This window comes from Ambystoma mexicanum, chromosome 12 (genome assembly GCF_040938575.1).
Source record: "Ambystoma mexicanum isolate Mex_15411 chromosome 12, UKY_AmexF1_1, whole genome shotgun sequence".
NCBI lineage: Eukaryota > Metazoa > Chordata > Amphibia > Caudata > Ambystomatidae > Ambystoma > Ambystoma mexicanum.
Window position 1 is genome coordinate 418,715,631 of NC_090936.1, and position 23,426 is coordinate 418,739,056.

A 23,426-nucleotide genomic window follows, 5' to 3' on the forward strand; every position below is an offset into this window, starting at 1 on the left:
CTCTGGCTCTGCATTATCTTTGAGCCAAGGATGGTACCACAGCGACTGCTGTTCCTCCCCGACTCAAGGCGTGCAGGAGGTCGCCGGGTCTCTCCGACACACAATACAGAATTCTTGAGTCTGGTTTCCGGCCCTTATGCTGGAAAGTAACAGCTTTGCACCGAAAAGGTCAAGGGTATCTTTCTCCTTGCGTACCCCTCTTAGTTTGCCGTTTTCCGTACTTCATTCATTCAGCTGCCGTCGGGAAAGTACTGTTCCTTCATGTGCTTTGCCTCGCTCAATGTGCACTTTAGTGCTCTGCCTTTTATCCGTGTGGGGGGAAGTTTGATGGAAGTCAGGTGTGAGTGATTAACAGCAATTGCCTGACCATAGTAGTGGGACATGTCAGGTACAATGCTCTGGTGCGAGTGTTTCCCCACAGAGTGAGCTGTCCATGTGAAAGTGTTTGTGAAGGGAAAGGGGGGCGGTGGTGGGGGGGTAGAGTTTATAAATATCTTATCGGGCAGGATGGGGTAAAGGTGTTACAGGGCGGGGATACCGCATCTCGCCATCAGGTGTTCCACTCCCACTTGACCCCTCACCCAGGTGATCCTCACGCACTGGTCCACCCCCAGGGTCTGGATCCAAAGGCGATGGCTGTGCCCTGGCCACCTGAAAGAGACTCCCGGGGACTAGCGGGTGAGACACCTTCTGGTTTTTCACAGTACCAGGATCTTGATAGAACAAAGCCTTCTAATGGAGTCTATTCAGAAAAAGACATGAGTTTTACCTTCAAATGACTGGTTCTTTTTGCTAGCTGGTGGCCTGTTGCATCCGGATACATCATCTGCTAAATGGCAACCCAGCAGCTCATCAGGGCACAATCTGAATTCAAGCATCGGTCCATCAGAGCCGTGTTGCAATACAGGCGATTCAGGCTTCATAGAAGTGGGCTCAACCACCTTGTTTCGCTTCTTTTTAGCAGCAGATTTTGTAGGCAAGGATGGAATGGGTGTCATCTGTAGACTCCCATCTGCAAGTTTCCTTAATTCAACCCGTCTCAAAAAAAAGTTTCCAATCGTTTTCTGTTTTTTTGGGTGAGTTTTTCTTTTTTCAATAACCCAGATACTTCTGCTAGACGTGCTACTTCCAGAATTGGCGACATTGTGGTCAATTATTTGGTCAGACTTGTACTCACTGTGTGAAAAACCATCAGCCTTTTGAGGAACATCTGGATTGACTGGAATGGAACTTGGCACTTCTACTTTGGGAGTTTCAGGGACTGTCCTGGTGGATGTCATAGCGTCAGAAGGCTTGGGCTGCTGAAGAATATTTTGCTCCGAGGTTTCACTGTCTGAACGATCATGTTTTTTCAATATTCCAGAGGGAATCAAAGGTTTTCGATGTTGCACTGTTCGCTTTGCAAACTTTTCTTTAATTATGCAGTCTTCCTTTTGCATTTTCTTTCCCCATTTCATTTGTTCCGATTTCCGGCGCTGGAAGAATTCCTGTACAGAGCACATTTTGGCATTAGTTACACTTTCATCAGGAACCTTAGGCTCCAGTTCTTTTTCTGCAGAGCTGCTCTCCGCGGCATGCCGCTTTTCCATTGGCCCATTTTCTTTCTCCGAAGATCCGACGTCATCGGCCACTGTTATATTTTCTTCACTTGTAGGTTTCTTTTCATTGAATGGAAGACAACCAACCGAAAACATGCTCTCGATACTATCATTTTTGGGTGACATTTTTTCGGCTTCATCCTTTCTACCAAAGCCAGGCATGCTATGTCTAGATTTCAAAAAGTCTGTTTTGACTATTAATCGTGGCTTTTTCTTTTTTCGCTTAGTCGGCCCACTCAGAAGGTTAGGGTCCCTATTGTTTTGGGACACTGAGAGGCCTTCATTACAGGGTATATGATTAACTGGAGGGTAAGTGTAGGTCAGGGGTAAATCTCTTGCGAGTGGATCCTCATTGGAAGTGTAGAAAGGTTTGCACAGGCTCAATCCAATCAATGAACAGTTCGCTATGTCAGGTGTGTCAACTGCCGCGGTAGGAACATATGAACCACTGTGGTCAGCCTCATAAACCGATGGTAACAAATTGGAATTGGAAAGGCTTTTATCCATGTGCACCGACAGGCGCAAACTGTTTTTTTCCGAGTAAGGACTAGCCTGCATGGTCAGCCCTTTTGCATCTTCTGTGTACTTCATGTTGGGATTAAAGGAAGTTTGCGTGAGCACCTCTGGAGGACGAGGGGTACTTTGCTCAGGATTCAGCAATGTGAGCAATAGTGGATTTAGACGAGAAACCATTTCAGAATGACACAAGTCCAGGGAAATAGAATGGCAATTTTTATTAACCTGCAACTGTTTCTGAAAATGTGCAGGACCACATTTAAGGTGGGTATTATTTGTAGGGTCCTCCCTAACAGAGCAGGTGTCTAGGGAAGAAACAGTGCCATCACCTTCAAGCTGTGCCATCATCTGATTAGCGGAAGACTCATATTTCTCTTTCATTTTGGAGTCTGTTTTTTCAGAATCACTAAATTCTGGTAAACGAATTTTACAATCCTGCCCATCCGCGCCATTGTTTTCAATCACTTCATTTAAAACAGCTGCGTTTTCCATTCGCTCGATACCAAAAGGAAACATTCTCAGAAGTTCAGACAGTTGTGAATTTAGATAGGGTTCAGAGTAACTATCATCAGAAGATGCACTTTCTTCCAGTAGGTGGTCAGCCAAGGCAGGCATTTGTTGTGCAAGTTCCTTTTCTTCATTTTTAGAGTGATCATTTTGGCTTTGGGTGATAACTGGGGTCAGTGCATCGTCAGCACTATTTTTTTTGCATTCCACAACAATCGCTTTGTTTTCGCAGATCAGCGGGTGGCCTCGCTCTTTTCCATGCTGTGGTTTAGAAATTGCAACCACAACTTTATCGTCACAGTCATAACAGCTCTCCACTGGAACACTCTTGTTTTTATTATCCATAAACAGTGATTTTGATGGAGTGTCAGAATCTTCCAAACGTTGGTGCACTGGCATGGTCCTTTTGGTAACAGTTTCGGTCTTTGATTGGGACATCACACCTAATTTTGATTGTGTCAGAGTGTTAGCCTCAAATATGTCAGCAATTTGTGAATCATAAAATGTATTGCCAGCTGCAAGAGAGCAAACACTGGTAATCATCAACTGCGGACAACACTCCTCATCTCCTGCGTGTTTGACCTCCGACCTAAGAAGTTGTTTTGGATTGGTTTCGGGTTGAGAAAACGCGCTGCTTTGGAAAGGAGTAGGTGATACGTTTGTTATGGTCTTGCCCTCATTAGCACAGCTATTGCCAAAGGCAGAATCTGATGTAGCAAATGACTTATTAGTGGAAGACAAATGGTCATCCCTCATTCTTGGTGCAATATCTACTGACATTTGTCCATTTTGGTGTGGCATACAGTCTTCAATATTTCCGTGAGCAGCTCGATAGATTTCCTTCTGTAGAGGTAAGTCATCTTGCTCTATACTTTGACATTTGGACTGTATTAATGGATTTACAACAGCAATTTGAGGTTCTGCAGACTTCTTCATATTCAAACCCAATGGCTCGGGTTTATACCCAGTTAACGTACGCTCTGTACATTCTCTTTGTTGCAAGTTTTTTGTACTTGCACATACAGCGTTTCTGGAAGGTGGATTATTTGGGATTGTCGTTTTCATCAAGTCAACAAGTGACAACATGCTTTGCTTTAGATCACTGGATGCTTGCTCATACACAGTTTCAGTCTGCGGGGAGGTAACCTCGCCTATATCGGACTCACAGATAATTTCATTATTGACCGTTCTATAATAAGAACACTTTAAATCAGAACTAGCCAGCTTCATTTCTTTGCCAAATGCATCAATTTTCTTATCGTTTGGACTAGAGATACAGTTCTGTTCCTTCGCAGATTGTTGAAGATCTGGACTCTTTCCATTTATTAATCCCTTCTCCGTTACATTTCTGCTCTGGTCATGAAGGATCGAAATAGCGTTCTGCTGCCAAATATTGCTTTGCAGTTTGGTAGCATCTGCTGAGGGAAACCGATCACGCATTGGATAATTTCCAAATGAAGACTCAGTTTCTTCATCAATAGGTTCAGATTTGATACCATTATTAGGAAGTGAAACAGCTTTAGGTTGTTCATAACTTTCTTGTGTACAACCAACCGCTACATTTTTCTTATGTAGAGACATCAGATAATTAGAGAAAGTAGCAGAGGGGTTTGGGTCATCCTTAATCCAGGCATGTTTAGGGGCAATCCTTCTCAAAGGGGGGCAGGCTTTGAAACCTTGATTAATATTGCCAAGACTGTGCAATCCTTCAGTGTTGGGCATGGATGGCAGATTAAAGCAGTTTGCTTCCTGCAAGGCTCTGGTCTGCATTAGGCTTTGCTGGTATGCAATCCCACCAGGAACCGGTGCTGCCGAACTTTTATCAATCGAGGCCACAGGTGGAGGAACTGGCCAGATTTTTGCTTGGATTCGACCTTCGCAAACATTTTGAGAAATGTTAGAAACCTGTACGTTTGAAGTGGATAGATCTGTGTTACAGCCTGAAGATTTAAATAACTCATACTTTTCTTTGTAATCCCACAGAGCACTCATGTAATCATCTTTCGTGCCCATCAGTTTCTTATGAAGCTGAGCTATCTGTTCACCCGTGACCTCAGAATTACCAGTCGCCTTTGAAAGATCCATGGGGTTTGAAGCATGATCCAATGATTCTTTGACTCCGTCTGTGCAGTCTGGAATGTTCCCCATAACGTGGGGCTCACTGGCAGGCACTTTAGACCTAGTGAACTCCTGTGTGCAAGTTGGCACTGCCTTCAGTGGTCCACTATAGGGTGAAAGCCTTTCATTTCCGATTCTACTGGCATAAGCACCACCAGTCGGAAAGTCTTTCTCGGTCGCTATATTCTGAGGCTGATGAGATCCCAAGACATTTTGCACATGTCTACGCCCGGATACCTGTTGGGGATGCATAGGTTTCATGGCTCCCATTGCAAGTTGCCGTTGGTATTCCACTTCTTTGGGAAGAGGCAATCCCTGTTGGCTTCGGAGGGGATTATATTTGATCACGTGCGTTTCTGCTGCAGAGACATGTTCAGCGGGCCACGGATTCTGTACACTGAAAGTCATTTGAGAGTCTGCATGGACTGGGTATGGCGGCGGAGGCTGCAGATTTGATTTCTGAACAATCAGAACCCCTTGAGCATCCGTAAAAGTGGCTTGGTTGTGCACATTTGGATAGGTCATGTGTTGAGAATGGTGCAGCTGTTGAAGTGTGTAGTAATGTTGTCGTATACGTTCCAATTGCTTCTCATTTGCAGGTATGCTGCATGGTTGATTAGTATGCACATCTCTCAAATATCTAGCTGAATTATGGAATTGTTGGTACATGGATGGGGGATAGTTGGTTGGAGTTCTGTACTGATGCGAGTGAGCATATGGCATGTTCTGCAAAGTGCCATTGCCAGCTTGGGATGATAAAGAAGGTCCAATCACGCGAGAAGCCTCGGCTGCATTTTGCGGTCTTACACAAAAGTTTTCCTGTCGAGCAACCAGGACACTTTTTGTTTTACGGTCCATCTTTTCTTTGCTTTTGCTTAGTTTTTTTGCACACACTTTTTCAACCATTTGGAAATCTGAAATGAGAAACAAATCTTGCATCAATAAATGCAGATGGCAACACACAGCAAAAATTCAAGTTGCAAGTTACTAGCAAGCCATTAGAGTCACTCGCCGCTTCAATTCTCTACATACACAAAGCACACCATTTCTTATTCACCAAGAGTCGAGTAGGTGTAGCCAGGGTTGTCTAACAAGTGGGGCTGGAAGCTAATGTGGCTGGGCCCACCACAGTGCCAAAATGCCCACACAGAGCTGCAGAGTGGGAATTTACAGATTTTGGGTGGGCCTGTCCCACTCAGGCCCTACCCTGTCTACATCTCTATCCAATGGCTAGTTGCGAGTGCAAATTTGGCTAAAATGTATACATCGCAAAATGTGCCTTAATGAAATATATTTTAGGTCTTTGCTTCCCCCTCTGCTAGACACACCTGCTCGAGCTACCCCATTACATCAGTATTATTTGCCATTTGGTGCGCAAAACTCCCCTAGAAAGTAATGACCTCAGTGTTGTAGTTGTACACTTCCATTTAGTATAGTGTGACATGTACTCACTGGATTGCAAAAGAAAACTGTACTCACTGGATTGCAAAAGAAAACAAGAGAAGAGCATTTCCTTTGCCTTTATGGCATAATCATGCAGCAATTGCATTGTGCAAGTTTGGCAATGGCAGATGCCAATGCTGTGGGTAGAATGTGTCCCAACGATTCACAGCGTGGTGGAATGGCTAGTATGAGTTGCATTTAAGAGTTTAGTATGCTGCCTCGTTTAAGTATCTCACTCTAATCAATTGCGGGCTTGAACTTTGTGCGAATTATACAGCTGCCATCATCATATAAGCAAGATCACAGGCAAACATTCATTTTTGGAGATAAAAATGCATCACAAGACTTTACAACAATATCTGCATCAGATCACACCAGAGGTAAACTATCTTGGCATTGTATTTTCAAGGCAGGGATCATGCTGCAATCATCTAGCATGCCGTTGGCTGTGGCATGAATTTGGCTAGCTAGGTTTGCTGGCGAGTTGAGACTGGTTGAAAAATACATCATAGCCAGCAAATTGCGATACACAGCTTAGTTTGAAGCCATCCCTACTACAGTGGCATCTCAGAGGATGAGGATTAGTACTTACTTGGGAAGACTGGGAATTACAGAAGAAGTGTAGCAAGGACTGCAAGGAGATTAATAGAGTTGAAGACTATTTGAAAGAGAGTTATCAGTCAGTCTCATCAAGGCAATGAGTGCACGTTTTGTCCCAAGGTTCCTTTATGAACAAGATGCTATTTTTAATACAAATTATAGCTTTAGAGGCGATATTGCCCTTTAAAATGCCAATATGCACCAATTATCAGATAGCTCAGATTGGTCAATGGGCACTAATCATCATTTCCTTGTATCCACTGCAAGCAATATGTAATGAGGGAAAAATTAAAAATGAATCTGGCAGCTGCAATGAGGATGACCATACACACAGTCTGAAATGTGTGGGTTAATATGGGTGGGCGTGAAGGGTGGTCAGAGGGGGGAGATTACAGTGGAAGCTAGAGATAAACTCCCGGATCGTTTTCCATTTTCCAGAGAAGAGTTGACAGCAGGTGTTCATGCGTGATGTTCAACGGAGAGCAAGAAAACCATAGCCTACTTCCAGGGGGACTGCACTACAAAGCTGTGCTACTAGAAATTACAGTAATCTGAATTTCAAAGGGACTCTGGGGCCACCAGCCATTCTGGAATGAGTGAAGGGGCTAATAAAACAAAAGCTCAGGCAACTGAGAATTGTAAAAACTAGGCAGAGAAATGTGAAGCAGCCCATCCTGCACTGAGTGTCATTGTCAAAACTCAACTCACATGAGGCTGAAAAGGGTGCAGTTGAGAGATTTTTTGAGTAGGAAGGAATTGGGCGAGGCTGTCAAAGAGCCTGTGTCCAATTAGGAAAAGCTGGCAGATTACCACATTGAAAATGAGTTGTAGGCAAAGGATAAGCAGGTGAGGGTGTGCGGGTGAAGAGTTGAAAGGCTATCTGACTGCAGCGGCCAAGTAGGGATTCATTGAGCAGGATCTGGAAGTAGTGAACAAAGTGTAGCCTCAAATATTAAACGAAGAGTTAAACAAAACCTCACAACAAGAGTAAAATTAAGTCACAGAAAAAAAAGTGTGTGATGTGTGCATGTTGAGAACAAAGGGAATAGATTGCTTTATGCCTGCCTAGTAGCTTCGAATTTGAAAGTTTGACCCCTTGCTACGTTGTTCTCCCCTTCACTTTATTGCCGACCGGTAGATTTATTTCCCTTTTATTTACTCTCTATTGACCAGTCTCTCACTCGGCGACTACCTTTCACTCTTGCTACCCATATATGCGCAACACTGCTACATACCGACGTCACCTACATCAGTTTCTGCTGCTCCCTTCACTGTAGCGGGTTGCTTTCCGATTGCACTTTTCTCTTTACTACCAGTGTCCTTTTTATTCTGCAGTAGCTCGCCCTGGGTGAAACTGTATGGTGAGGTTTTTAAAGTAAATGTAGTTACCCTTTTGGACAAGGTAGGGATAGAAACGGGTTTTCGTTGGGCAAGAGCAGACTATAGCATCTCAGTGTATCACGCCCAGGAGCTACACGACCCGAGTGATAGGCCATCACTAGAATTTATTAGTCAACCATCTACATAATGGTTGACATTTTTGTTTTTTTTTAAAAAAAGGACTTCAGAAGAAGGAAAGTTGCAGTATCCATGGTGTGATTCGAGCAAGACTACCTTTGCATCACACAAATCATGGACCTCCGATTCAGGCAGGGGCGCCGAATACTGGGTGCTCTGGCACCCCCCCACCCCGGAGAAAACCTGAAGTCAGTGCCCCTGGCTTCAGGTGCATTAATCCATTATAAATAAATGCATGTTTAAATAGGTTGACAGCTGAGCAAATGGCACCAAAGCATTTGTGAAATGTTTTATTTAGCTGAGGCAATTTAGCCAGAATATCAAGTAGTTGTTTGCTTTCCCAGACAGGAATACGAGGGATCCCACTGGCTTCTGGGGCTAGAAAACGAATCTAGGCACACGGACAAAAGGTAGTGGACTTCAATACTAAAGCCGAGGATATGCATTTCCAGTAGCAAGCGAACAGCCAGGCAAAAATTTGCCACTCCAGTAATCACATACACAGATCACCATGTTTTAATCGCCACAAGTCAAGTGGTGGTGCAGGTGTTAAGGTATGCAAAATGGTTTCATGTCACAGTAAAAAAAGTTTACTTTGCCGATGTAGAGGTCTGTTCGAGTTCCGTTACTCATGGTGTATTAAATAATGCAAAATAAATGCTTAAGTAGAGAGATTTGCATGAAAAAAATGCATGGATACTTTGACTAACTTCAAAATGGATAACGCAGACTATAAAAAAAACGTTATAAAGAATAACACAAAAAGCATCCTACATATGCAAAGGCTATTTGAGTTCAGGGCCCAAAAGGAAGTCAGACAGTGGCGTCAAAAAAGTATCACTATTATTACAATGTTAATTGCTCTAAGTCACTGGACCATGGAATTGAAATGCTTTTAGTGTAAGAAACAAATGTACTTCACTGTTTTCTGGGAAGATCCTCAACCTTGCACAATCTGGCTTCAGAGCTACAAGGAACTGAACCCTGCCTAGTCTCGGTCTGGGACTATCTTAAAAGCCGCAGACTCTGAAGGTTGCGCCACTCATATCCTACTCGACCTCTCGGCAGCGTTCGACACATCGACCACTTCATCCTCACTAAGAGACTACACACCCTCTGCATCTGGGATTCAGCTCTGAATTGGATATCCTCCTTACTCTCCAACAGATCTCAAACAGTACACAGGTTTCAGTTCTCCTCAGCTCCTCGATAGGCGCCGCAAGGAACCTCTATCACTGCTCTTTTTCAACCTCCGAGACCACTACCTGCACTCATTCAATCCCGCAGTCTATTGTGCTACAATTATGCAGACACTGAAATCATCTTCCAAGTAGCCTCAGATCTACCTACCCCGACGCGACCTGCCTCCAACTCCTACTCAATCTAAGCAAAACTGAGATCTTGCTATATGGAAAAACCACCCTCTTCCCTCAAACCACACCCTGGCTGCTCTCCCTTGGCCCACCTTCCTCCACCACAGCAACAAAACTTTTTTTTTTAAATAACTGATGCATTATGGGCGTGGACTTTTCCCTATCACAGCACATAAACTGTAGTAAATTGCTGTAACCTACACATACTCTGCCACCTTTTTCCTAAACTTTGCATAGAGTCTCTGTGATCCTTGCCATCATCCTTTCACGTCTAGACTATGCCAGCGCCCTATACCTGGGGTAAGACTCCCCCTAGGCCCCAGAGAGCACAACTCGCCTGCCCCCCGTTTCCTTGCGAGTGTATGGTGATCCTCCTTCAAGGCATTGTGCATCACCATCAGGCCTTTTACAACAAAGGAATACCTACAGCCATACCTGCCTACATTTGAAAATAAAAAACCCAGAGATGTATGCCCCTCCCATAGCCACACAAGATTCGCCAAATTGCACAAGGCTCTGCCCACATGTCAAAAGGGTAAACGATATATAATAATGTTTCATCGGCTAAGTGCACAAAACTTTAAACGTTGCCCTCAAAAAAGCATTTACCATTTTTACAGTGCCCTTTTGCATTTCGAAGCCTTACACTAATCCAGATAAAGGAACTTTTGCCATGTGCTGGAAGGTCTTCTCAGCTGCAGGCAAGGTGGCCTTCAATCATCATTTTGAAATGCACACCCAGACACCATACTATTCTGAGACACCCTCCTAGTCTCTTAAATTGATTCTGGGAATATACCCCTGGTTTCCCCGTTACAACTACAAGACTATGAGTCCCAGAATGCAGTTAAGTCATTTCACAATGGCATGCATCTTGTTATGCAGGATGTAAAGAAAAAGTGCAATGTCTCAGATGGTAAAAACATTGTTTTCATCTCAACCGAGGCACAGCACAGACTAGTATGCATTGTTAGTCGGGTATTTACTTTAGCGCAGATGCAGATTATGGGGCTTTTAAATGCTAAACAGCCAATCCCAGTTAGCTGTGGCTTGACAGAGAAATGGGCCATTGACACTCCCTTGTTTGCTAATGCCTGCAATAAGACGTGCCAAACAGGTTACTTGAAAGAAACAAAGAATGAGGGGAAAATGCCTGCAGCCTATATAGTCCTGCTGAGACACCTCGAACATTTTAACAAGCCCTTGGTCAGCGCTTCCCTGGCAGGAACAAATAAAGTAACCCTTTATTAGAAAAATCACGGAAGCATAGTCTGCCTCTGTGATTTTCAAACCCCCATGATTTACAATTTTAAAAAACAACCTTTTCCGAGTTGTCAGGCATGCCTGTGCGGCAAGAGCCGACATAGCTATTCCAAGGTTGACTGCTCCAGTCCTTCGAGCCCCAGAAACTCTGGGCTTGCGGCAAAAACCAGACTCCACAATCTTCTGTAGAGACCCAGAGAAAAGCGTAAAAAAAACAGAGTTTCAGGGATAAACCCAGAGGTTAGGCAGGTATGCTTACAGCATAAATTCACATGCCAGAGGCCTAACAGAAGCCTCAGGTCAGATTTAGCACGTCATCTTTTATTCGGGGTTCCTCCTTCTCAGTACAAGCACTCACCATCTGGAACTCCCTCCCATTAACCATCTGCCACAGAGGACCACCTAGCCTTCAGGAAGGCACTCTGGCTCTTCCCCTCAACACCCTTTGCATTCGAGTTGGGCATGAGATCCGGACTAACTGCAAGCCACCCCCCCAATCAGTCATTCCCACGTCTATATGATACATAATGCATGACAAACGAATATGCCTCAGTCCTTTGTGACGATTCACCAAATGTCGTCACTTTTGGGGAGGGTTGGGGGGCTTCACATGAGGCCAGGGAGTCAAGGCTGCTACCCGATATACTCCCTGGGGGTGGTACACAGCGGGTCTATCTCTTGGGTAGGGAAACCCCCTATGGGATTAGTGACGACCTGGGGAGAACCTAACACATATTCATACCCCCCCCTTCCATCAACAACCCCCCTCCCCCCAGTGTTCCTACATATGTATGCCAAACTGTCAGTATAAGGGATACCGTGAAGAGGAAGAGTGAGGAATTCTCAAATGATGTGTAACACTTAAGTACTGGGACGAAGGAGAAGTGTGGAGCAATGAAGAGCGCTCTGCTGAACCAAAGTAAGCACTCTAGTCCATGTGAGCAAGGCGAGAGCCAATGGAACATTAAAAGGGAAGATGGATTAGAGACCGAGTCAGACCCCCCTTGGAGAAACCTTAGAGATTTGAAGCCGGGCAGATCCAAGAAGCCAGGAGAGTGGAGACCGGGACACTTACCCACAGGTAGAGGAGTTCCTGAGAGGTCTGCCATGGAGAGACCAGCAAAGGAGGAGAATCCCCAGGTAACCAGCCAATCAAGGGAGCTGTGTGAGAAACCTGGAGGCATCCTCACTTCCTTCTCCCTTCCTCTGCGCAGGTGGCCAGGGAAAGGCCATCGCTGATATGCAAGCAAGGGAGGATATCCTTAAGTGAGACACAGTATCACCCATTCCCTTTTCACAATGAACCTTCAGTCCCAGAAGCCTTAATCGGTTGTTGTCATACCTTTCCCTTTCCTTCCTTTCAAAAAGACTCTCGGAAGTGCCATTCTTATACTAGGACAAGGAAGAGACCAATTAGGAGGGACCTCCTTATTTGGACAGGTTAAACACACAGCGTCTTGTTAATATAGAAGAATATGAGATCCATGATAAAACAAGAACTGGGAATTATACCCCCTTCCATTCAGCCTTTATTTCTCTTTCATGCATACAAAATGTCCCACAATCATAAGACTGGAAAGAGGAGAAGGCAACTGGGAGTTATGCACACTTTGTCATTCACACAACTTTAGTACTGGGACGAGGAAGAGGACTGGAGGAATACCATTGGAATGGTCAGGCATGTCCTGCTAATTGATGCAAAGGACTAAGACCTGGAATGTGTTAAGGGGCCACATGTGTATAAAACGAGACCAGTGTGAGAGAAGGGAAGTGAGAAACCCGGCTGGAGATAAGGACGCGGCTGGCAGACATGGAGCAGGGCCGGTTAAAAGGATGCCCTGTGTTGCAGAGGGGTGAGATAGATGCTGGGGTCTTAGCAGACCACAAGAAGGTCCAGTCACATGCAGTCCTCTGTGCCGTGTGTCTACAGCTGGAGCTCTGGGACACAGAGGGCTCCAAAACCCTGCAGCAAGGTTCGAAGGTAGCAAGCTTTGCTCACCGAGCTCCCGAAGAGTGGAAGCGGAGCGAGGAGAAGCCAAAGAGAAGAAAGAAGACGCCCGGAGGACCGGTCGTGCACCAATGAGTGTGAGAAAGGGAACAATCATCCCGCTGCACTTGTGGGTATGAAAAAGGCATATGAATATGCTGACTAAACTAAAACTGATGTTAATTGTGTTTGGAAACTGAATTGAGGAATTTTGAATACCGAACAAGCTGCAAAGTAATTTTAAGAATGCAATAGGAATTATTGAATTCTGAACTGAAGTAAAGTGTATGAAAATATAGCATGAATCAAATCAAAGTGATGAGCAATAATCAAAGTGAAAGCAAATGAAGAGCACTGATAAGTAGTCATTACGTTCTTTCACTTTGCTTATCAAGAGTGAAAAGCAAGGGATGGGCAATGTGAAAGCCAGGTGGTGGAAAAGTATGACCACCCCAGAGTGAATTGTGTGTAATATAAGTCGTGGCACACCCAAGAAGAAACAGATGTTGAATGACACAGGTTCATAGAGAAAACATGTTGGCAAGAAAGTCCAAAGAGAACATTGTGGCATATGTTATTGGTTGTGTGATCTGTAATGGGTGGACTGTGTGGTCCAACAACTGTGGCTAGACAGAAGCTGTTTTGTATAACAAGTGCTAAAGCGATTGAAGAACAATCTTTATGTACTATTGCAAAGCATGGATGGTTACAAAGTTGAACTGCAATTGTTATTGAGATCCAAAAGATTTGGAACTGATTGAAGTTGTGAAGCTGGAAGAGCTGACTACTTGGGGAAGCGAACCACGTTGAATTCTTGGGGAAGGGAACCTTGAGGTCCTTTTTGGAACTGTTTTGAACTTGGGGAGGGAGATGGGGGGACCGGAAGGCAAGCTAGGAGCTGGAAGAAGCTCAGAACTTTATTTTGAACACCATTTCTTGGATTGCTGAACTTAACACAGACCATACTTCCTTTAGGTACGGATATCCCACCTTAGCATAGGGCAAGTTTGGCCTTACTCCATCCTGACAAAGAAAATAAGCAATTTACATTTTTAGAAAAGTAAATCTGTTGTCTGTCTTACTTCATGATGCCTCCACAGCTGGTACACACTGCCAGCTGGAGATGTGCAACCCAAGAACAGGGGAGCACCGCAGAGCTGCCACATCGCCTGGAGAAACCCGAATCAGAAGGCGGAGAAGCCCACAAATGACTGGAGGACACCGGTATGCACCCCACAGAGCTCTGGGTGGCCGGTGGGGCCTGCCGATCTGGGGTCCCGCACCCAATATTGAGCCGCTTCCTAAGCCATCTTCTTTGTGGTAGTACCTGGTAGGGTAGTGAACCAGGTCTGCCAAAGTCTAGAGAATAAAATCCAAGTCTGGGACCTGCACCAGGAAGTCTGAGAAAGGCCAGGGGAAGGGAGGCACCCCCCCCCTAACAGTGTGAACTGTATACCAAAGCTTAAGAAAGGCCAGTGGAAGGGAGGGCCAGAGGACGGTAGGTACCCCCCTGCCCCCTCAACCCCTGACACAGTGAAACCTAAGGTGGGAGGGAGTCATCCCGTCCAACAATGAACTGTTGACCAGAGGGGAGGGAGTCACCCCCATGGCCCACTAACTGTGAAACCCAGTGCGTGGAAAACCAAGGAAAGTCATTCCCCCTGGGACCAAACCGGAAAGCTAATTTTAGAGACTTTCTGTTTTTGAAAGAACCAACCCAAGGAAGTCACTGGAACTTTTGTTTTTTCATAAAGAACTCTTTTCATCACCAGGAGGTGAACCTCAATCCCCAGTCCAGAAGGGAGTCCTTCTTCTGGACCAAGAAGGAGGACTTTCTGTTTAGTTACAAATGTAAGGGATAGAAGTAGGTTTGACAAAGGATGGTAGACAATTACTTCATGGACATTCTGACATGACCCTTAGTAATTTAGATGAGGCAGGGAAACCCCGGTGAGCGATAGGGATAGATATGTTCTCGCTTTATGAATAAGTGTCTTTAGCAACAACCATGCAACCTGTGTGTCCATCTCCTCCTTCGACCTTCATAGGACCCTTGTGCGCTGCATTGCACAGAATACATCTGAGTCCTACAATTTGGTCAAGCTGTTCACATAGCCGCACACGCCATTTGTGCATCAGCCTCGCCCAAATCGCTACGACCAATAGAATGCAGCCAACTCCCACGCATAATTCAGTCCAGCTGTTCACCAGTCCTCACATCTTTGTAATATGGGCGGTTGTTAGAAACCTAGCAATTCTCTGCCCAACTTCGATGTGTCTATAAATGCACACATTTCACCACTCCTTTCATTACTTGTCAACAGATATGGTCTTCCAAAGGGCGTTCACCCTCACAGCGCATCGAGGCCACACCAATGGCAGCTAACTCTATACAACTGCCACCTAACAGAACACAAAAAGTGAAACTGGCTCCGTTTCCCAAAGCAGGACAAAAGGAAAAACAATTTTGCTAATTCTTAACTTTATACTGATTTTAACCTGGGGAAATGAAAGTTTTTCTAAAGTATTTTCTTTTCGAGAAAGCAGTGCCAATAATAAACAAATATTCTTGATTCTAAAGCAACCATACAAATTATTTTGCTGGACGTCTGTACTGCCTTCTTGGGACCTCTTAAAACATCTCACCACTTGACAAGAAGACTGTAGATATGTGTGCCTCCTATGTACTACAGTTGACCTCTGCTTCATCTCCCCATCTTTTTCCCTTTCCTTCCTCACCTTTTACTCTTGACACCCATTCCAACATATCTCAGCATACCAAATCAGGTTCAATCATGGCCCTACACCTTTAAAACCATGTACCAGATCCGGTATTTAAAATCACTCCCTCTCCTGCAGCCTCTCAACCTTTTGCTTTCTAAAAGAAGAGGGACTACCTCCTTCAAAAAGGCCATGTCTCAGGCTCAGCCCTTCTGAAGAAAAGCACCAGCACTTTCTAATATTCATCTCAACTTCTTCTTGCTGGTCTTTTCTAAAATTCTGGAATAAGTGGTTACTTCTCAACTTGTAACTTAGAATCCCACTTGCTGATTCAACCTTTTCAAATGGGATTCTGACCAGGCCATGACATGGAGTCTGCCTTTACTGCTGTTTTTGATGGCTGCAGACTCAGGCAGTAGTGCTGCCATGGTCTTACTTTATCATGCTGTGGCATTTGACACGGTTAACCATTCCATTTTGATTAAGTCATTGCGGAAGGTGTCCCGGACAGTACACGCAACGATCATATTGTTTTTGTCAGATCGGGGAGTAGTTCTTATGCCTTCCACTGAGGCAGATGCACCCTAACTTATGGTGTCCCCCAATGGCTTAAAACTGGTCATCTACCCACCAAGCGTTATCTTAAAAAATCCACTTACTTTTATATATGCTCCTTCAACAGGTTATATTACCCGGGAGCAAACATCACACCACACCTACCCTTAGCTGGACTCCATGAACACCTACGCCATGACCCCCAAATTACTTTGGTAAGCCACGAACTTGCACCAGAAAGGGCCTGTAACCCATGAAGCACTGTGGGTGTTTTGGACTACCCCTCATCACTGACAATGCTGGGTAGGGTACATGCGAGTGTAGCCCCAACCACCTAGAGTTAAGCTCCGCAACCCAAACTATATAATTCACTTCAAAATCCCCATTAAACCTGGTCCACTACAAAAACAATGATCTGCCTGTCACCGGACCCATATGTGCAAGCCAAATTTTACCATGAGATTTTCCTCACGCTCCACCACAAACAGCAAGTGTGCCCAAGTCTGAGGATAGATTGAGAAATCTGGAGTTTGACGCTTTTATAAATAATGTTGCATATATACACACCACAAATAACAAAATCCAAAGACAGTCTCAGAAAGTGGGTGGGGGTTCTAGCCAAAATCCACAACATGCACACGGCTAATTTCCCCAGTCCAGGCCCACCATAGCCCTATGCATTGCTATCCAAACACCACAAGAATATGCTCACTTAATCTAATTTAGCCCCAAGCAAGGTGCCCGATATCTACTAGCTACTAGGCTAAAATCCCACCAGCCTAATTTGAAAAATCCCCGGCTCAAAATTACTGCTTGGAGGCACAACCCATGTACCAAGACTAAACTATATGCCCTACTTGCTGTGCTCAATTGATGCAATCACAAGAATCAGTGTTTAGTCTACTTTGGAACAAACAGCATACTCTCACCAGTAAGAGCTGCACCCAGCCCTGAAAAGAGGGTACCTTCTTTGAAAAGAATGCTTGGCACATGAAATGTACAAAAGAAACCATGTTTGGATCTTCTACTCTTCGGTCACATCTAATTCGATCAAAAGCACACATGGGGCAAATGCTACCTCCAGGAGATCTGCACACCACTGAACACTCCATTCATCCACCAACATGGCCATGCATACACAATCCATGCAAGTATACAATAGCCATTAAAGAATGTCTGGCATGCTGTGCACTTTTGAAAATGCCACACTATCACTTGCCATAGGTATTTGAACCCTGCCCATGACACAATAACCTGGGCCCAATTGTAAAATTGAGCTGTCAATCCAACACCATTTTGCCGTTATTGTTCTCTGTAACAGTTCAAGGCGTTATTATATATGTAACTCTGCAGTTGTCCCTCACAAAATCAGAACTAAAAAGGAGTTAATAACCAATATAGTAATAGGTGCATGTTATTCTGTTTATCTCCCAAGATAAATACCGATTTAAATAACAAATAACCAGAATATATTACTATACATGCCAACCCTCCCGATTTAGGCAGGAGACTCCCGATTTTTAAATGAAAAAGATGGGTATTTTTTTCTTACTCCCGTCTGAAATAATTCCAATGCAATCCTATGGGGACATTCCTTTCTTCCGCTTTCGGGAGCAGAATCTCCCTCCTAGGTGGTTGAGAATGTTGGCATGTATGTTTTACTTTAAAACCTCCAGTTGGTTACCTTGGCAACAGGACGTTCCACCATAGGCTCCCGCTCCACGTTACTCACAAACGAGGCAGCAGGGGATTGATGGGGGAGGTATAGGCGTTAACATAAGGTGTGCCCTTCCCCCATCGGCTCCAATTCCTTGCACCTTGCCCTCTCCTCCGGTTGCTATGCGACAGGAGTTAATAACCAACCAAAAAGGTTAAAGAATGATAACGATCTGGCAACCCGCACAAGGGGTGGAACAAAAGAGCGAACAGGAAGGGAATGAGACTGGGCAGACAAGAATGTTGAGTTGGCAGGCGCTGTAAAACGAGTTAAGGTAAGCCTTTGCTTCCCACGAATGGAACACAAGAAGAAAAACCAGACCAGTGAGAAAATAAACAAGACAAAAGGCGAGCACCAGGCATTTACAATTAAACCTAATGAAGCTCATCAACAGGAACAAATGCTAACCGACTGCCCCATTTCGGTCGTCTATTTTGACAGCAAACAGGATTGTGCGATTGTCTTGGTTAAAGCGTGGAACTGTAAAGCCGTGCTCAAATTTAACAATGGGGGCTGGGGGGGGGAGGGTTGAAAAATCAACCTGTACGAGGTTATTCAACTTAATGTGACAGAGTACACGGCAAACGATATAAGTGAAATCACCTGGGCGCACCAACATGCATTGCATATGAAACATTTCTAAATGTATCTAGAAACAAACCCAACGGTAATTTATTCGAACACAGTATAGCAGCCTACATGAGTAACCAGTCTCAGTTCTGAGTGACCCCCGCCACCGTGTGGTCGTTTGGGTGAAGTACACGGGGAGGAGTAGGAAGGGCGATACATTTAAATGTCAGTCCTTTAAGTTGTGGGCGTTTGGGAGCTCAGGTTTCTTTCAACCGGAAGTTATGTATTCCAGGAAGTGACGCAATTAGTTAGGCGCTTTAAAACGGGTGTTTCCCTTCTAAAAGGGCATGTTAAAAAGGGGGAATGTTTGTGCCACGCTTATCAATCGGCTAAATTACTAACTTAATTAAAAGTCATAATGAATAAAATTATGGTTTAGTATGGTTGATCATACATTTGAAAAATGTCAATATCCAACTCCAAAAACGTACAAAAGAATTCGTTATTGCTATTCTTTACCAAATTACTTTCAATGCTTTTGAATGGTAAGGGCTTTAAAACTAAAAACGTTATGTCATAACTTAGTTTTAATAAACATTGACAATTTCCCCCAGATATTACATAAATGGTAATACTGATTTCCATATTAAGTGGCCTTTTAACGAAATATGTTTTCTTTACCTACATATATTATATTTCAAGACATATACAAACCAATTAAGTGTACCGAAAATTGAAACTCTGGGCAATTATACTAGAACCGGAATGTTCTCTTTTCTGAATGTTTTGCAACAGTTATAAGTCCGGGTGAGTGGTCTCGGAGGCAGAAAAACTGTCTTTGGTGGTACAATATTTATCAGAAATACTACAAGAGAAAGGGGGACGAAAAACTCATTAATTAATTGATATAACGGGATATAAAAAGCAAGGTAATTCTCTGCAAGGAAATCGGGCTCCACCCACACACCACTAAAGAAGGCAGAGCCCATTGGAACAACGTCGCCGTGAAAAGTGGAGCTGTACCCCAGGATGGGTGTATATTTGGCAACAATGCCTCACCCATTGAAAACACAATCCTACATTTTGCTTAAAAAGGAGACAAGTTAACCTGTAATTGGAGAGGATCTAGGCCACTGGGCATCACATACTTTTGTGGTGACTTTACGTAAGTCCAGCTTCACTCGTTTCTCTGTTACAAATTAAGTAATATGATAGTTGACCAGTTGGGGCCATTGTTTAATGCAATGTAGAATTGCTTTAAAACTGGAGGGAATGCTTTGAGCTGATGTGAGGAGAAGATATAAAAATGAACAAGTTATGAGAGAGCCTTTTTGAATAACAATATGGTGATCCACTGAACGGATTAGCCAATAGGCTTGTTTCTTGCCAGGAAATGCCCGCCCAAATTAGCTAGATCCAGTGTGGTATTGATTACTAGAATCAGCAAGCCCCCGTGTTTAAACCATGCCCCTTAACGGTTCAGCGTTTTTAAAAGACGAAAACTGGCGTTTCTTCTAAGCGAAACTGGCAAATCATCTGCAGGAGAAGGTTGGTGCACGGGAGAGGAGAAAGATAGGATGTGAAACCAGCCAATGGGTGGTGCTTTACAAAACAAAGGAAATATAGCCCTGGGGCAATGGCAGCCAATGGGTGGTGCTTTACAAAACAAAGGAAATATAGCCCTGGGGCAATGGCAGCCAATGGGTGGTGCTTTACAAAAAAAAAAAAGCATATAGTCCAGGGGCAACGCATTTGTCTTGGAAGCAAGACAACACAGGTTCAAATCCCGATCCCGCGCTTACAAACCACAACGCTGGTATTAAGCGCGTTAATTATGGCAATGTATACAGCCCAACCCCTTGAATGACTGTTCCGTTTTGAAGAGGGCGTACAGGGGCTCAGTCGTTCGTTAAAAGTGCATTTTATGAGACAAAATCAGCACATATGTTTAGCCGCCATTTAAAAATTATTTTAAAGGGTGTCGGCGTTTATATTTATTATAGTCGTGAGAATTATTTTTAATTTTTTTTTTAGACAAATGTAACAATATACATTAACAGAGCAGCGGAAAATCTTGTATGCTGGAATCGTGCTTTTCTTCGGAGCCGTGCCAGAGACACTGAGCTTTGGCGGAGCTCGGGGTTAATTACAGAAATAGAACTTTTTCTCCGGCGCAGTGTTCCCTGCTCAAAGGAAAATGCAAAAAGCAAGGGCATGCAGCACACTGCGTTATCGGCGGTGTTTGCAACCGAGCCTTGGTTTACACGGTGCATGCAAGTGTCAAGCACGCGGGACCGGCGTTCTGATAAGGCTACGAGTACAGAATTTGAAAAACCGTTAACTTGAAAGAAGACGAGTATGGTTTCAAAGACAACACTGGTCGCGCAGCTGCCTCGAACAAAATATAGACTTTTTTCTACGACTGCGCGCGTTATCTTTAAATGCCTGGATGCGTCTCCCCATCTTTTCAGAATATTTTCGTAACAATCATGTACACAAAAAAACTGCAAAGCCGCGAATTATAATAATGTTAAGGAACCTACCGTGGCTATATCAACTGCAAGAATCCAGGATTGCAAAACAGACAGACCTGCGGCGTCTGGTTGTGAAATCCGCACAATGCTTCCCTGTTCCCTCCCTGAGCAGTCTATGTTCCGGGCAGGGAGGGGGTAGTGCTCCGGCGACCGTTAGCCAATGGAGATCCAGAGGGATCGGGTTACAAGAGTCTAGCTGAGCAATAAACCTGCTCTGGAGGAGATCAGATGACTAGCTGCAGTGCAGAGAGAGAGAGACACAGTGTGTGTGTGAGTGAACGCGGACCTCAAGGCATAACTGGATCTACCATATTGATGCAGCGTATTTACAAAGACAAATTCTCAGCTAAACCAAACCTCAACATCTCATTGGATTTTACTTAAAGGTGGTCTGAATTTGTTTAAAAAATACATCTACTAACATGTAAGCGCTTTTTGATTAGGCCCTCCTCTCCCTTGCTGTTGTAGCAATGAGATAAGTATTTTGATTTACTCAGTGTTTGCTTTAGAAACATTTTTTACTGTGGTTTCTTTTGACCTAGTTTAGCAAGAATGTAAGTCGATTTTAACAAACGTACACACAGATCAGATTGGGAGATGTGTATGTATTACGTTTTTCTGTCATGCATTAGTGTCACTTGCAGTCCTCCTGATAAAGACATTCTGACAGTAAGTATTCCTTTTGGTTTTTTATGGTTTCAGTGGCAGATATATAGGCTTGTTATCAATGCTGCAGTCTTTATCGAAGCCTCACGAGCTCTATAAAGAGTGCTTACAAAAACACACAGTTGACCTTCATCTGGCACCAAAGATCATGTGGTATCACTTGATCAGGCATCACGTTATCCACTTAACGCTGCCTCTATTGTTTTGGTCAAATAATGCCAGTGTTTGTCTTTTTGAAACTTTTTCTGTTTCCATTGTGCTTTTTGTATTGTGTGGTTCATGGCTACCTCCACTGTCCCCTTCTTGTTTTCAGGGAGTTGAGAGATGGCAAGATAAGTGTCTCTCTGGTATACTTTTACATTTTTATAATGCTCCCAATTTCAGTATAATTGATTCTGTTACTATTTGAAGCCCAGTATATTTTGAATAAATTATCAGGACATGCCACACGATTCTGTCATTCAGTGGACGTCAGACAATAGGCAAAATAGTGAACAATTCTAACAAGCTCTTGAGGATTGACTCCATGTCCGAATCCCGCAGAGCAGATCTTCTGCTTTCGACTACAATATAATTTTGGAATTGTTGAGTTGATTTCTATACATGCATCAATTGTGGAAGATGTTGGACCCACAGGAAGTGCCTGAGTGATTGGTAGGGAACATTTCTTCATCTGAACAAAGTATTTGTATTTCAGTTCAGCAATGACAAGTGACTGTTGCATTGTGGAACTTGTAGTTCTAGGAAGCAGCAGCAGAGAAACAATCCAGTGTATAAAATGTTGTGAAGCAACAGAGGTGTCCGGGGAAGATGAAGTAGCCTTATCGAAAATCTCTGACAAATGTGAAGGGAGACTCCCAGAGAAAGGGGAGTTGTGATGGAAGGTGTTTAAAATGAACGGTTGGAATCAAGACAGACTCGTGCCTACCGAGGGAAGCCTGAGTAAAACTACCTTGCTAATGAATGCTGGAACTTTTTAATGATACAATACTTTTAACAGAGTGGTCCGGCACCGCATGGGTGCTCATGGGACGGTCTCTGTAAGGTATCCACAGAGAGTTGATAAAAGTTAAGAGTGGCAAAGAACTGTGCATCGGAGTGGTCCTGCGGCGGGTCAAACAAAATCCTGTGCACAATCGTCTTCGATGTTGATACTGCCAAGAAAATTGATGACAAGAGTAGATGAAGTTGGTCCGAGTCTGAAAGAGGGAGATCAATTGAATGCTTTTGGAATAAAGCAAGTTTGTGTTAGAGTGAATTAAAATGGCCCGAGCCCTGCAGGGTGAGACTGATTAAACATTGTGTTAAAACAGATCGTAGCCTGGAAGAGGGGGACCCGGGGTGAACAGTAAATTGGTCCGAGCCCTGCAGAGGGAGATCAATTGAAAGGTGTGTTTTGAAGTGGGACTGATCTCGGCCTAGGGGGACCCGGAGTGAACAGTAAAGCACCCGAGAAATTGGATACGTGAACATCCTGCAAACATTGTGTTAAAGTGGATCTGAGCCCAGCAGCAGGGGATCTGAGGTGAAAAGTGAAAATCCAAGAAAATTGTGTACATGCGAAATACTGAAAGGAAAGTAACTTTGTTTGTTGCATCAGGTCCTCTGAAAGAAGGGACATTGTATAGCGAAGAGACTTTGGCACAGAAGGCCATGATGTTGATGTTTTGAACTGCGCCCTCTTGCTAGAGAAGCCAGAGATTGTTCTGCGTTGTCCGTGCTGAAAACGTGGGGAAGGGA

The 23,426-nt window shown here is 44.0% G+C and overlaps 1 protein-coding gene across 2 annotated transcripts in view; it reads right to left on the bottom strand.

Annotated features, from left to right (window-relative positions):
* The window catches only part of LOC138513596 (retroelement silencing factor 1-like), a 40,711-nt gene extending 19,582 nt beyond the window's left edge, over positions 1 to 21,129 (bottom strand). For both annotated transcript variants that reach the window (XR_011281780.1, XM_069628570.1), the window contains exons 1-2: positions 21,030 to 21,129; positions 770 to 5,653 (exon numbers count right to left, since the gene is read on the bottom strand). Coding sequence is in view for 1 of the 2 variants with exons in the window: in XM_069628570.1 (XP_069484671.1) it covers positions 770 to 5,645 (4,876 nt within the window). In the remaining variant the exon portion in view is untranslated. The remainder of the gene's footprint in view (positions 1 to 769; positions 5,654 to 21,029) is intronic.
* Between the last annotated feature and the right edge of the window lie 2,297 nt (positions 21,130 to 23,426).